Raw genomic sequence first — 15,067 nt, 5'->3', positions numbered from 1 at the left:
GAATAGCTACTGAATTTTAGTACTTTGTGTCTTGTCACATGACTTTTCTCCCACATTTTCAATGTTTAACTACAGGTGCATTTCTGAAGCCCTACTTGGTCACACTGCAGAATTCTTTATAGTGTCAAATTCTTTTTTTTTTTAACGTTTATTTTTACAAGAAAGAAATAGCGAGTGGGGGAGGGGCAGAGAGAGAGACAGAATCCCAAGCAGGCTCTGCACTGTGAGCACAGAGCCCGATGTGAGGGTTGAACCCACAAACCATGAGATCATAACCTGAGCTGAAATCAAGAGTTGGATGCTTAACCAACTGAGCCACCCAGGTGCCCCAGTGTTGAATTCTATTCACTGAAATTCTGTTTAGGATCTTTGCATGAAAGTAATTAACTTGCAATTTTTCTTTCTTATAACATAGCTAAAAAGCATAATCACCTAAACCTAACTCCAAAGCCTATGTTCTTTATACTGTCCTCATGCATCCTGAGACAAAGCACAGATGAGAAAAATAAAACTGAAGCCAGAACATTCCAATTAGACAAAATAGAAAAAATAAACAGGGTAAGGATAGAGAGATGGAAAATCACTTATTAACACAAACAAGTCTCAGCCCCTTCCTTTCTTGCCAAACACAATCTCACCCTAGAGTTCTACTGTCAGCAAAAGTTCTTCCCTTTGGGGTTGCATTTTAAAAATATTTGCATTTGTACCAGGACTCAGGATAACTCCAGGGAACCAATACTGTCCATCACATACACTCCTAATTACTCTGTTCTTACAGTGGCCGAGGTTGCCAATCCCCCTGTGAATGGATTAAAGTCCTCAGGAACCCGCAGGAGAGCAGGAAGCACTCACCCTTGTTTTCCTTGTTGACATTCCCGCTGGTCAGGTCTGCCAGCCAGTTTAAAGGAGATGTGCTGGCCGGACAGGCAGGCTTCATGCTGCTGGCTGGCTTGGAAGCAGCTTCCCCAGCCACAGGCACTGGCTCCAACACCAAGGCATTCTGCTGGAGCACAGCACCAAGAGTAGGTTTTTCTCCAGCAAAGGAAGTCTGTGTTGAGTTTAAAAGAGAATTTTCCACAAGCTGAAACAAGACATTTCCTTTTCCTTGCCTTTTTCCCTAACAGCTCACCAGTAAGAGAGAAATACCCTAAACAAAGCACATAATGGTCCTGGATATCACCACACAGTAACTTTGCAGTAATAAAGCAGAACTATACAAGATAAAAGAGACTTTTTCTTATAGCTTCTAAATAGCACTGGTAAAAACAAAAGACATGTTTCCCTTCCTACCCCTTTATCACCCATCTCTTGCTCATACAAATCCTTATCATTCCTCCTACTATGCTGCTTTAAAATGACTAGTTTGTGTCTATCTCCCCTGTGAACTCATAGTATGCTGAACAGACACAGCCTGGTTGCTGAACGAAGGAAGGAAGGAAGGAAGGAAGGAAGGAAGGAAGGAAGGAAGGAAGGAAGGAAAGAATCAGGGTAGGAAAGGTACAGCTGTGATTTCAGAAGGAAATGGGATGCAGAATAAAAAATTCTTTTTTGTTTTAGCATAGCATAGTAGGTTTTAAAATGTGACCAACAGCTCTTAAAAGAACTCAAACATTTAAAAAACTGGACAGAGCACACCACTTATTTTTCTGTTACTTAAAAACTTGACTCAGCTAATGAGTTTATACAAACATAAGAAGGAAAACAATCAATTCCTACTGTGGTCCTGGTCTTTCTTTTACATGTGATGGATTTCTGTGAAACCCATTATCAGTATTATTGTTCCTCCATTACTGATGAGGAAATGGAAGCCCATGTAAATCAGTCCGCGTGAGCCAAAGTCATGTGACTAGAAAGTGGCAGAAAAAGATTTCAAATTCAATTCCAAGTCTAAGGAGCACAGCTCTTTTTGCTCTACTGCCTTTGACACCAAAGCTTTATGAAAATGTAAAAGAACTTCTGATTATCCAATCAATGTGAAGGAATGATAAACTGGGGTACAGGGGCAGAAGGGGGACAGAGCAGGGTGGATGTGATGGTGGGTATGAAAGGGATGCTACCAGGGAATACACACGAGCACCACAGAAATGTACAGTTTTTGACATGAGAAATGATTATATAAAGGCTCATTTCAATATTATTTCCTTCAATTCCTCAAATAGAGAGGTAAAATACATTCAGTAATTTTAAAAGATTGTAAAGAATATCTAACTAATCTTAACTCTATAAGGCACAAAATGTTTTTTATAAACCCACATAAAATTCGACAGCAACTCATTAAGCAGGCTACAAGAGATATACATTTTTGCTTTCTCAAGGAACAAAAATTAAAACCAACTAAGAGACTACAGATGAGGTATACAAAAATAATGTGGAAAGTGAGAATGAGTCTATGAAGTATCACATGAAACGTAGGAGCTGTTTCTTTCCACGGACCACTGTCCCCATGTTCCTTTCAGATACACTACAGACATCCTTGGGTTATTTGAAAAGAAAGACAACAATCTCAAGGTTGGTGAATCTAGCATTAACAGTAATACCTGTTTTATGTCTTCCTTTGAGGCTGGCTTTGAAAAAAGTTTGAATTGCCTGTTCGAACAGGGACAATTCGCTTTTATTCCCCATTTTGCTCTCACTGAATGAACAATGTCTCCAACATCATAGAGGGCTAAAAAAAAAAAAAAGGGCGGGGTGGGGGCAGAGACAAACATCTTAACAAGGGCATTAGGTACTTTCAACCTCAACATTACAAAGTAGAAACTGGTATTTCCAACAGGATTACTTTTTAGCAGCATGGTGCTTCTATTTCCTCCTTTTCATCCTAAGTATGCCTTCCCCTACAAAAGCATTTTTTTCCTTCCTTCTACAAAATGATTCACAAGACCTTACTTAATCAAAACGTTTTGGGGCATTACTTAACACATTTTTGGACAATTTATGGTACACACTAAAATAAGTTAGCAAGTTAATTAGCCTGCAGAAAGTAAAACCAAACCACCAGCCCCTATGAGCTAACCAGAACAAGGGGAAAAGAAAATCACTGCACCACATGCAATACCTTTTCCAGGAATAATCTGTGTAGGCATCAGGTTCTCTGGTTCATGTATCTGACTCTTCACACATCTCAGCCATGAGAAAGTCTTGTAGGCAGCACCTACAAAGAAATGATTTATAGTAATTGCTCCCCATGGACTCCAGCCCTAAATGTTTCAGAAATCCATCAACCACAAATCAATAAATGGCTTAATTTGTGTAAGGGGGGCTTGGAGGAAAATCAAGTCATTTCTAACCTTGTTGGCAATTCTTCCGCTTCATCCGGTAGCAATCCACACACACTCCAAACCCGCACCGAGGACACACCCAGTGCAGGTTGAAGATGGTGGTGTCACACACATCACACATTTCCCGAACACCTTTGACAGCTCGCTTCCAAGCAACCTGTCCTACAAAAATCAATAAATCACTTAGTCTTGGGGAGGAGAGTGCTTCTGAAGTAAAACACGAAAGGGGAGAGACTTGGTATCATTCCTCCCTCTTACTGGAGTTCCCATCAACTTTGTTTAGCCTTCAAAGATCATCTCAAACGCCACCCCCACAAACTCTCCACCCTCCACCATGAAGCTCTCCTGGATTCCTTCAGCACTCCCATCAACTTGTATTTGTATTTCAGACTCAGGCTTCTTTACACTGTATGCAGTCAGGTGTAATGTTACCTCCTCTTAGGAGACTAAACTCTGTACAAGCAGAATCCCTGCCTGGACTGTGCTTTGTCACGAACCCACTCTGCATACCACTGGTATATAATAAGTAGTGCTGAGTGAAGCAGTGGAAAAAGCATCAGTAATTACACAAGCTGCAATTCAGACACAGGTATTACACAGCAGCGGTTCTTTCACCTTTTGTTTGCATCATGAGCCCCTTTCAGAATCTGAAGACAGCGTGCACAATGCTTTCTCCAAAGGAAAGAGGAATGACTCCGATCCGCCAACCCAACATAATTGTCAGGTTATTCACACAGGCCCTGAACCCATACATACAACCTAAGGAAAAGCCGCAGGCATGTAGGGAACCTGGAGGGAGCAACACATTAACTTAAAGGGGGCACAATAGTACACAGCTGGTTCCTTCACTGGCCAGAGTCAGAAACTTGACTTTTTTAGTGCCAGTAGGGATGCAGGTCCAGGACTGACTCACACTAATCAAATATCCAACAGGTTGAAGCATAATCCAAGATTCTACAAACCAGTATTTTCTGCTGCAGTGGCCAAGCCCTGATAACTGGCTGGGGTGGCCTGTATTACAGGACTGTGCAGGCCATTATACCCCTCGCCTAGTCTGGAAGAGTGCCAAATCTGATCTGAGGGATCAGAAAGCCTCAAGGAGTATGTGCAAGGAAGTACATTTTCCTGGATCGCAAAAAAGTCCAATGTCTGTTAATCAGAAAGCTCTTTTCTGTCTCTCTCTTCTGAACAAGACTGGATCAATACTGCAATGTTCCTGTTTTATGGAAAATACCTTTTTCCTAATCTAATCTGTGGTTTTTTCATTCTTTCTTGATGGACCAAAACATAAATGATCAACTTCAGCTTTTACCAAATTAATCCACCTGCTAAGTGAACTTCTGCCATTCATTATAATGTAACAGTTCCATGTACAATACACAGAGCCTTAGATGTTTTACAAATGAGGTTTTATGAATTTCACCTTGGTCATCTGGGTTAGACTGTTTTATTACAGAGTATTCTTACATTTCTTTGCTACCTATTTAATGATTATTTGTCATTGAAAAGACAGGATAAATGTATAAAGGTTGAGACCTGCTTCCTAATCTCAGGATCAGAGGGTAGCCCTTTTAGGAACACCTTATGGTGCATTTGTCAGTTATCACTCACAGTGAGTTCCTCTCTCCAACTGACCAGCTTGTCACAGAGGAAACAGAGAGGAACAGGATGATCAAAAAGGCAAGGAGGAAAGGTTAATCATACTTAAATCTTCAAGGACCATCAATCTTCTTGAGCAGAGAAAAAACATCAGTTGCTTATAACAGTCCTGCTAATTCAGGAGTGAAGCTACAAATATATTCCCAACAAGTGTTTCTACATTCCAGTCATTTATATAATACCTCTAGACCAGTTATGCAGAATTTTTCTTGGGGCACCAGGGTGGCTCAGTCGGTTAAGTGACTGACTCTCGATTTCAGCTCAGGTCATGATCACAGAGTTTGTGGGATCGGAGCCCCATTTCTGGCTCTGCACTGACAGTATGGACCCTGCTTTGGATTCGCTCTCACCCTCTCTCTGTCCCTCCCCGCACATGCATGCTCTCTCTCAAAATAAACATTTTAAAATAAAATAAAACATGTAAAAAAAAAAGAATTATTCCTCAACCCCACTTTTACTTAAATGTATTTAATAAGGAAACTCTGTATCTCTGCTAAAAATTAAAACCAGGGTCACGTGTCCTAAATAGACTATGATAGGAAAAACAACTTTAATAAGATCTCTGACTCATAAGAGTCTCTATTAGCCCAACAGAACAGATTCTGCAGCTCTCTTTAGTGTAACTTTGGCTTCCCCCTGGAACGCACAATACCATTCTCCTTCTAGCTTTGAATTCCTCCTGCTTCTTGGAATGCCTCAGTTCCATTCCTTGGACTTGGCAATTTAACAGTATCCATACCTATCCAACAAACTACTTTGTTGCTGAAGCTAGGAGCTTCAGTTAGTTTCTGGTACCTAAAACGAAAATTCTTAAGGCTGGTATGTGTGGGTGCGAGTACTGAAACATAATTGGTTATGCTAAGTTTGAAAAGATATCTACAGAGCAACGGAACGACTTCAACTTTAAGCTGCAACTTTAAGCTTCCCCATTTGGGGAAGATAAAATGATGGAAGAAAGTGTGAGACTTAAATAAACTAGCTGCTCCTTGGTGCTTATGGTTGGTTGGATGTCTTACTTCTCAGAGGCATAAAAAAGAGAGATCATGCTGTTCTCCCAGAAATCATACCTTGAGATGTCACGAGGGAGGTCTGGCTCTCGTGTGTCACTTGCACTGATCCCTGTGGATTACTGGGCTGCCGGATGAGTATGAGAGTGCTCTCAGAAAGTGGAAGACACTGGCACTCATTCAGCTCCGTATATTCTGTTAAAACCCTGACTCTAACAGAATCCTTCTCATCTGAACCTGTTCCCACTCCCTTGCCTGGGACTCAGAGCCCCAGACTGATTCAGTCGAGTGTATTTTCTTTGAAATTCATTCCTGATTAAGAGCTTTGTCTTATGGATGCCTGGGTGGCTGTGTTGATTAAGTGTCCAACTCAATTTCAGCTCAGGTCATGATCTCACAGTTCTAAGATCGAGCACTGTGTTAAACTCTGCACTTACTGTGTGGAGCCTGCTTGGAATTCTCTCTCCCTCATCCTCTGCCCCTCCCCTGCTTGCACAGTGCACTCCTGTTATCTCAAAACAAACTTAAAAACAAATAGAACCTTTGTCTGAAAAATAACCCAACCTGAGAGGCCTCATCACCTTCTGATGAGCCCACCCTGCTGATAAGGCTGTGCAAATTCCACCACTACCTCATCTTCCTTAACAAAGAGTTCTACTCCTCTGGTAACTGCTCTAAAACAACCCCCACAGACAAATGACTGACTCTGACCAATGGACAGAACCTTATAAAAGTCATAAAAGGAAAAATGCAACCATACTATACCAAAGTCATCCAAACCTCTGGGTGAAAATGAAACCCATGCAAATTAGAACTTAGATGTCATTTAGGAACAAAATCAAGTTGGACTCAAAAATCCTACCCCCTAAGAGATGCTCTTACTGTGTGGCTCAATAGTTGACATAGCTTCCTTTTCAGAAATCACCATTTGACAGAAGTGATCTCCAATGTTGGCCAGGATATACTTTGCAGTGTCCAAATCAGTCCCCACAACATTTTTGGTTAAAGGCAACCACAAGCCAATTGCTTCACTGTCATACTTGTTTGGTGTTAAAAAGCCTTCTACCCGCAACACACCATGTTTATTGAATTGTAACCTAGAGGAAATGGAGGGGAAAACAGTGCGTTACACACATACAAAGAATCGATTTACATCTTGTAGTTACTATTTAAATCAACAAATTCCTTCCCAGTTTTCTATAATCTCATGGCTAATTACAGCCAATCGTTACTTAGCAACATCAGTGGAAAGATTTAAACATTTTTTAAATTTCCAAGTTTTCCCTCAGAAGACATAGAGAGGGAAGTGAGAGAGAAGTGCTATTTACTTCAACCAAGATCTAATCATAGTGCCTCTAGGGGCACTTGCTGAACCTTCCAGACTTGGGACTTCACAGCAAGGACAATCACAAGTCACCGCAGAAGAAAATGGAAACCAAACAGCAGGTGACAGATATTCTGATCAGATTTGAATACAAACACTGCTTCAAGAATAATGCTTTGCAAAGGAAGGCTAACTCTAGACAGTCACTGAAGCTATGACCACATAGATCCTTGAGGAATTCAGCACCCGTATGAATCCCAGCTACAAATTATTATGTAAGCTTCTGGGATGAGAGGCAGTGTTAAGACGGACCAAAGTACCTGAAGGTGAAGCAAAAGGCAGAATACATTCTCAGGATTTTCTTTCAATATCTTTAACACCTGAGTGTGTTTCCTAAGCTATGTGTTAGTTTTGAATTTTTTCAAAACTTATTCAAAATGACATTCTATGTTAATCAAGTTGGAGACACAGATGTAGACATAATATACACAGAGAAGTAGGGTATGTTAGGTATAATAAGAATCATTAAATCTTGTAAGAACCAGAGAAGGAAGTACTGACTGTGAGTTTCGTGGGGCTAATATTAAGACTTCGTGGTAGAGATAGTGATTCACATTGGCCTTTCAAGAACAGGTAGACATTAGGTAAGAGAAAGTATGTCAAGAAAACTATATATTTCATACAAAAGAAAAAAAAAAAAGAAGGATGTTGATTTCTCCATGGGTCATGGGGCAGCTAACCAAAAATCTCTGAGCCTATGATACAAACCTAATGTTGTATATTAGAAAAATATTTGTCCAGAAGAGTGTAGAATGAACTGGAAAGACATTGAGAGTTACTTAACAGAAGCAAATTTATTGCAAGCAGCCCAAAGGAGAGGTGCAAATTTTTAATTGATCACCCAAATAAGAGAGTCATAATACTAAAAAATGAATCTGAAAAACTCTTCAAAGGGAGAGATGGCAAACAGGATTTGGCAACTGGGCTTAATACTGTGACCCTAAGCTTCCTATTTCAGTTGCAGGAGAATTTAATGAAAAACAAACTTGATGAGAAAGCTAACGACAGCCTTAACTTTTCTCTAAACGTCAGGGGGAAGAAAAGGCTCTGTTTTTTAAATTATGACTTTTTTTTTTCTTTTACCAAAGAGGTGGGTTTGTTCTAATTTCTACTAGACTGGCTTCTACCATGCAACATTAAGCAAAGGCACTTTCCCTTTCAAAGAGGTCAAAAACAGAAAAACAGCAAAGTCATAAAGTCAGTGCTTTCTAGATGGTTACAAAACAGTGGCTAATAGAAAAACTCCAGTAATATTCAAAAGAAAAAACTATCCCCTCCCTATAAGGCCTCTGCAACTTACACCAAAACTAAACAGTATCTTCCCTCCAGTCCACTTTACACCTTCAGAGCGGAGGAACCAATGAAATCAAGTCTGTAATAGAAATACATAGATCTGGGCGCCTGGGTGGCTCAGTCTGTTAAGCATCCAACTTAGGCTCAGGTCATGATCTCACAGTTTGTGAGTTTGAAACCCGCATCGGGCTCTGTGCTGACAGCTCACAGCCTGGAGCCTGCTTCAGATTATGTGTCTCCCTCTCTCCCTCTGCCCTCCCTTGATCACACTCTGTGTCTTTTTTAAAATTAAAAATTAAAAAAATATATAGATATAATGCATAATATTTTGTGTTCTCTTCAAAATACATTATCAGAACCCACTGTGTATGCATCTTCACACACTTAACAATATAAAAAAATTCTCCAGAGAGGAAGTAGAATAGAGCTAACCTATATTAAGAACTTATTCTGGGCCAGGTGTTATTCAAAATATACACTAATATATGGATATGGTAACATGCTTACAGTTATTACAGTTCCAAATACTAGACACGCACTTTATCATGGTGTTTTTGCAATTTACTCAGGAACAAATGGGGCAAACTACCACCTAAAAAACAGAGTTCATTAAATAAGCCTGAATCTGAAAGTTATCAGAACAGATTTCTGTCATTAATTACAAATGACCTGAAATATCTGTGCCTTTAATTCAGTTATTCAGCACTCTTTCATCTTGATAAAACTAAAGGGTAGGTGAATACGAAGAAATTCAAGTCAACACCTGTTTAGGATTATAACTAGTTGAGCCTGAAAGTGTCTACATTTCTGAGAAAGTGAATCCTACCTAAAGTTAATCTATACCCAGAACAACACTGCTCACTTATATCAAGAAGAAGAAGAAAAACAGCCTTTTTCTTCACTAAAGAGAGAAAAATTTAGAGAAAATTAACTTGACTTAAAAATACAATGAAAAATCAAAGATTCTGCCTATAGATTTAGAAAATATTTTCTAAAAAGACACAACTCTTCCTGCTGGCAGGACTGCACAGAGCCGGGAAAATCTCAACCACTGCCAGAGGGCAGGGACACAGGTGCAGCCTTCCTGCAGGGCAATTTGGCAGAATATCAAAGTCTTAAAAACACACACTGCTTCTCATCGAGTAATGCCACTTCCAGTGATCCTTCCAAAGTAAACAGTGAGAGATGGAGACAAGGAGATGATCGTATCTGTATTATTTTTTAGTGGCAAAACCCACAAAATGATCTAAACACCAATAAGAAAAAAAAAGCTAACATATCAAGTGGTTCCTACTATATACCGGAAACTAAGATTCAAAACAGTATATGCAATATACCCAAGTAGGTATGCTCGAATATAGTTTATGACCATATTAAATACTAAACTGCACTGAAAAGTAACAGTGGTTATTTGTAGCGTTTTAGAAACTTCAGCACTTTTCTATGTTTGTTTTAGAAAGAGAATTTTTTTTTAAGTTTCTCTACTTTAAAAAAAAAATGGAAAGGGATACTGAGAAGGCTATAATTGGCGATAAGATCTAAATGTTCTAACCTAAAGATTAGAAACACAATCTTCACTCTTTTTAGTTCTAGATTTACTGTATGCTATCGAGCCAAGATTATCTGAGCTTTCCCCCAAATACCTCACCTCCTGAAGTGAAAGAAGCGACAAAACACAGGTGAGTCTTTCTGCTGCTCCTTATCCTTGCGGAGACTGTCCAAGCGACACTCCCGGCACTTAGGCAGTTGCGCAACAATGTTCACACAGGAGTCATCCTGGACAAAGGCCTCACCGCTCTGCTGCAGCTTCTTGACTTTGGCTGGGTCTGTCAAAACTGACTTCCGGGATGGGGCTAGAAAAACACAAGATTGAAGAAATGAGACCACAGATTTTTAAAAGTCACCTTGACATCTGAATTCTATTCCAAAGGCCAGTTTTCCCAAATGGAAATCTCCTTAAGTTCCAGTTCAACTATAATTTCTAAAAATGGCTTAACATACTATCAGAATGACTGGAGAGTTTTACTACCTTTATAAAATAATTCTCAGGGCACCTGGATGGCTCAGTCAGTTAAGCATCCAAATCTTGGTTTCGGCACAAGTCATGATCTCACAGTTGTGACATCAAGCAAGCCCCACGTTGGGCTCTGCGCTGAGTGTGGAGCCTGTCTGGGATTCTCTCTCTCCCTCTGCCCCTACCCCATTCGCACTCTCTCACTCTCTCACATAAAATAAACAAATTCTAATTTGGTAAATCAATTTGACAAGGCAACTTAAAACCCTAAATTCATCAACTCTATTCACAGCCCTAGATAAGAAAAGTTATTTTAGGAAAACTCTTCCAAACCAGATAAACGCACTGCAACATTAGGAATGCACAAAGAGAGGTTCACCTCAACAAACAGAGAGGTCTGTGTGTGAGTCAATTCTGTCACTTTTCACACTCAAAGACGGGCTTAAGTGTATTTTCTAAAACACTGTGCCAAAGCTAACCATTCTAAATAGAATAACCAAACAGCTTTCCCACATAGGTCTCTGGATCTGTAAAATAAGAGCTATCTTCTAAATGCTTCAAAGGGGTGCCACATGACCTCTGATAGGTCTTCAATTTCCTTCATGCTAACGTTCCGCTCAAGATTAAGAGCAGTGACTACAGACAGGATGAGGATTTTAAGTAAATGTATTTTTAAGTTTTAATTTGTAATGGCCAGGAGAACTTACAAGGAAATGTTTTTAACATGGTTTCCAAAGAAAAGGGCCACCTGGCTAACTCACTCGGTAGAACATGCAACTCTTGATCTTGAGTCTGTCAGCTTGAGCCCAGCGTTGGCTATAGAGGTTACTCATTTAATAAATAAATAATCACCATAAAGAAAAAGGGAGAAAAAGCAAAGATATGCAGGAAAGAGTGATCTTTGCATCAGCCCAAACAGCACAGAAATGAATCTATTTCTAAGTCTAGAGCCTCGAGGAGTATTTTATATGAAACTGACAGAAAAGACCTTTCTGTGGACACCTGGGTGGCTCAGTCGGTTAAGTGTCCAACTTCAGCTCAGGTCATGATCTCACAGTTCATGGGTTTGAGCTCCGCTTCAGGCTCTGTGCTGACATCTCAGAGCCTAGAGCCTGCTTCAGATTCTGTGTCTTCCTCTCTCTGCCCCTCCCCTGCTCACACTCTGTCTCTCTCTGTCTCAAAAACAGATATTTAAAAAGAATTAAAAAGAAAACACTTTTCCTCCATCCAAGGGAGCAGGGAAGTAGATTCTTGGGCAAATAAATAAAAAACAAAAACAAAGAAACAACTTTTGGAGAACCAGCTGAGAGACAGCTGGGAGAGGTTAATAGTTACGGAGGAAACTGGAAGATCTCAAAGCAAAAATGGTTTTAAATAAAATAAACTTCTCTAATAATGACCTTAGAGGTGTTCCAATGTGACCTCTCTTTTAAAGCAGAACCAGAGAGCACACTGTAAAATGCCAAATGGATACTGTCAGGCCATGACCCCTTACACATTCTTACTCAGTTATAGTGACACAGAAGGTACCTACAGCAAGAAAGGACACAAAATAAAGAGATCAATAGTTCAAGGACTGAGTTTTAATTACTCAGATACTGAAAAAACATCATCCTTGAAATTGGGCTAGGTTTTCACAGATCATGGGCAAAGAGCCGAAAGGTTCTTCCCTGGCTTAGGAGAGGAAATACCTAGAAATAAGTAAGCTAAACTATCCATATCTAGCTCTTTAGCGAAGAGTGCAATAGTTGACCCAATCAGTGATTCCTTCACTTTGGAGCAGAGCCAAGGGAAAAAGGCAATGCCAGCTTCTGAGGAGGCACACATCTGCCTAACAGAAAAAAGGCAGCTGTTCTTACACTCAGCCTGTTTTTGTTTTCTAGTCCTGAAGTGGAGAAGGGACACAGGGGACAGAAGAGCTTCCAGTCAAGTCTTTCTATATCTACAAGCAGTATCAGTGGACATAGCGGAGAGATCCTGGTCACAGTCTCTCACTCTTCAAGCAAGAATCCCAGTAGAAAGTATGCACTGGGACACTTACCGAGGTTTTTCATTTCTCCTAAAATCACTTTAGCTGGTACATAGTTGTACAATGTATTAAGACAAAGCAAGACTCCATAACTCATTTATATACTTGCAATGTGCTTATCGATCTAGAATTTTTACTATTTCTTCACATTATATTAAAATTGGTCTCAAAAACTAGCTGAATGTTAAGGCCTGGTGACTCAAAAAGAATAAAAAAATAAAACAGAAATATGGTTATGAATATTCACTTTCTTTGGGGAGTTACATAACACAAGAGGAAAAGTATAATATTATGCAATTAATTTTATGCAAATCAACAGCTCTATGAACTTAAACCTCAAGAAGGTGGAAGCCAGGCTAGAAGTATCACTAGGCAAAGACAGGTTTTACCACTCCTCCAACTCTGCATCCAAAGACCAAGTCAAATCCACCCATTTTCCCTCTAGCTTCAGAGACCTGAAGGAAAAGCTAAATTGTGGATATATTCATGTCTTACTTATCCAAGTGAATAGTGTTTCTCATTAAGTTCTTTTCAAGCTATCAAAATCCATGCTCATTTTCCCACACAGCTGACAACGATCAAAGGTATTTTTAAACTGTAATAGCTCTGAACTTTTTGACATACCGAAGCCATTTAGTTCTACTAATTCTAATAAGGGAACTTCTGTTAACTACCATCAGTAAAATACATCCTCCAACTTAACAGAAGCGGTATGAAATACAGTGTACCATTTTCTCTAAAGATAATAGGCATACCTTGAAGACATAGTGGGTGTGGGTCCAGACTACCTCAGTAAAGCAAATTACTGGAGTAAAGCAAATCAAATGAATTTTCTGGTTTCCCAGTGCACATAAAAGTTATATTTACACTATACTGTAGTCTACTAAGTGCAACAGCCTGGATCCATTAGGAAAAAACCCAACACATTATCTATGGTAGCTGTAGCCTTACAAAGCATATTACTTAAATAAGACTTGAAAGTCAAAATGATTCCTTGATCCATGGGCTGCAGAACTGATGCTGTGTTAGCAGGCATGAAAACAACATTAATCTCATACACCTCCATCAGAGCTCTTGGGTGAACAAGTACATTGTCTGTAAACAGTAATATTTTGAAAGGAATCTTTTTTTTGGAGCAGTAGGTCTCAACAGTGGGCTTAAAATATTCAGTAAACCATGTTGTAAACAAATGTGCTGTCATCCAGGCTTTGTTGTTCCATTTATAGAGCACAGAGTAGATTTAGCATAACCTAAGGGCCCCAGGATTTTCAGAATGGTAAATGAGCACTGGCTTCAACTTGAAGTCATCAGCTGCATTAGCCCCTAACAAAAGAGTCAGCCTGTCCTTGAAGCTTTGAAACCAGGTATTGACTTCTCCCTAGCTTTCTAAGTCCTAGACGGCATCTTCTTCCAATCTGTTGTTTAGCATAGCCACCTTCATTAGTAATCTTAGCTAGATTTTTCAGCTAACTTGCTGCAGCTTGTACATTAGCACTTGCTGCTCCATCTTGCACTTTGTTATGGAAGTGGCTTCTTTCCTTAAGCCTCATGAACAAACCTCTGATAGCTTCAAACTTTTCTGCAGCTTCCGCACATCTGTTAGCCTCCATAGAATTGAAGAGAGTAATGACCTTGCTCTGGACTTAAAGGAATGTTGTGGCTGGTTTGCTCTTCCATCCAGATCACTAAAAAGATCTCCATGTCAGCAATAAGGTTGTTTCACTTTCTTATCATTTGTGTCCACTGTAGCAGTACTTTTAATTTCCTTCAAGAATTTTTACTTTGCGTTCACAGACTGCCTAACTGTCTGGCACAACAGGCCTAGCTTTATCTTGGCTTTCGACATGCCTTCCTCACTAAGCCTAACCATTTCTAGCTTTTGATTTAAAGTGAGAGACCTGCAACTCTTCCTTTCACTTTAACACTTAGAGGCCACTATGGGGTTACTAATTGGCCTCATTTCACTATTTTTGTGTCTCAAAGAATAGGCAGGCCTGAGGAGAGGGAGAGAGATGAGGAAATGGTTGGTTGGTGGAGCAGTCAGAACAAATGCAACATGTATCAACTAAGTTCGCTATCTCGTATGGGTGCAGTTTGGGGTGTCCCCAAACAATTACAACACTAACATGAAGGTCGCTGATCACAAATCATCATAACAAATATTGTAATAATGAAAAAGTCTGAAATATCCCAAGAATTACCAAACTGTGACACAGAGACTAGAAGTGAGCAAATGTTGGGAGAATGATGCCAACAGACTTCTTGACACAGGGTTGCCACAAACCTTCAATTTGTCAAAACCACAGTATCTGCAAAGTGCAATAAAGCACACACAAAAAAAAATAATAAGGTATGCTTGCACATGGTTTTAAATTGTGAGTGCAGTAGGATTTCCTTTTAAGC

At 39.7% G+C, this 15,067-nt stretch overlaps 1 protein-coding gene across 3 annotated transcripts in view; it reads right to left on the bottom strand.

The window, feature by feature from the left end:
• The window catches only part of KDM3A (lysine demethylase 3A), a 53,350-nt gene that overhangs the window by 14,818 nt on the left and 23,465 nt on the right, over window positions 1-15,067 (bottom strand). For 2 of the 3 annotated variants that reach the window (XM_039252624.1, XM_039252625.1), the window contains exons 11-16: window positions 10,270-10,474; window positions 6,827-7,041; window positions 3,288-3,440; window positions 3,056-3,151; window positions 2,538-2,665; window positions 853-1,048 (exon numbers count right to left, since the gene is read on the bottom strand). In XM_039252624.1, coding sequence (XP_039108555.1) covers window positions 853-1,048; window positions 2,538-2,665; window positions 3,056-3,151; window positions 3,288-3,440; window positions 6,827-7,041; window positions 10,270-10,474 — 993 coding nt within the window. The remainder of the gene's footprint in view (window positions 1-852; window positions 1,049-2,537; window positions 2,666-3,055; window positions 3,152-3,287; window positions 3,441-6,826; window positions 7,042-10,269; window positions 10,475-15,067) is intronic. The other variant, XM_039252626.1, reaches the window with a different exon arrangement.

The sequence above is a fragment of the Hyaena hyaena genome, unplaced genomic scaffold, assembly GCF_003009895.1.
Source record: "Hyaena hyaena isolate Hyena2069 unplaced genomic scaffold, ASM300989v1 scaffold_421, whole genome shotgun sequence".
Classification (NCBI taxonomy): Eukaryota; Metazoa; Chordata; class Mammalia; order Carnivora; family Hyaenidae; genus Hyaena; species Hyaena hyaena.
This window is presented reverse-complemented; position numbering and strand designations above follow the sequence as displayed.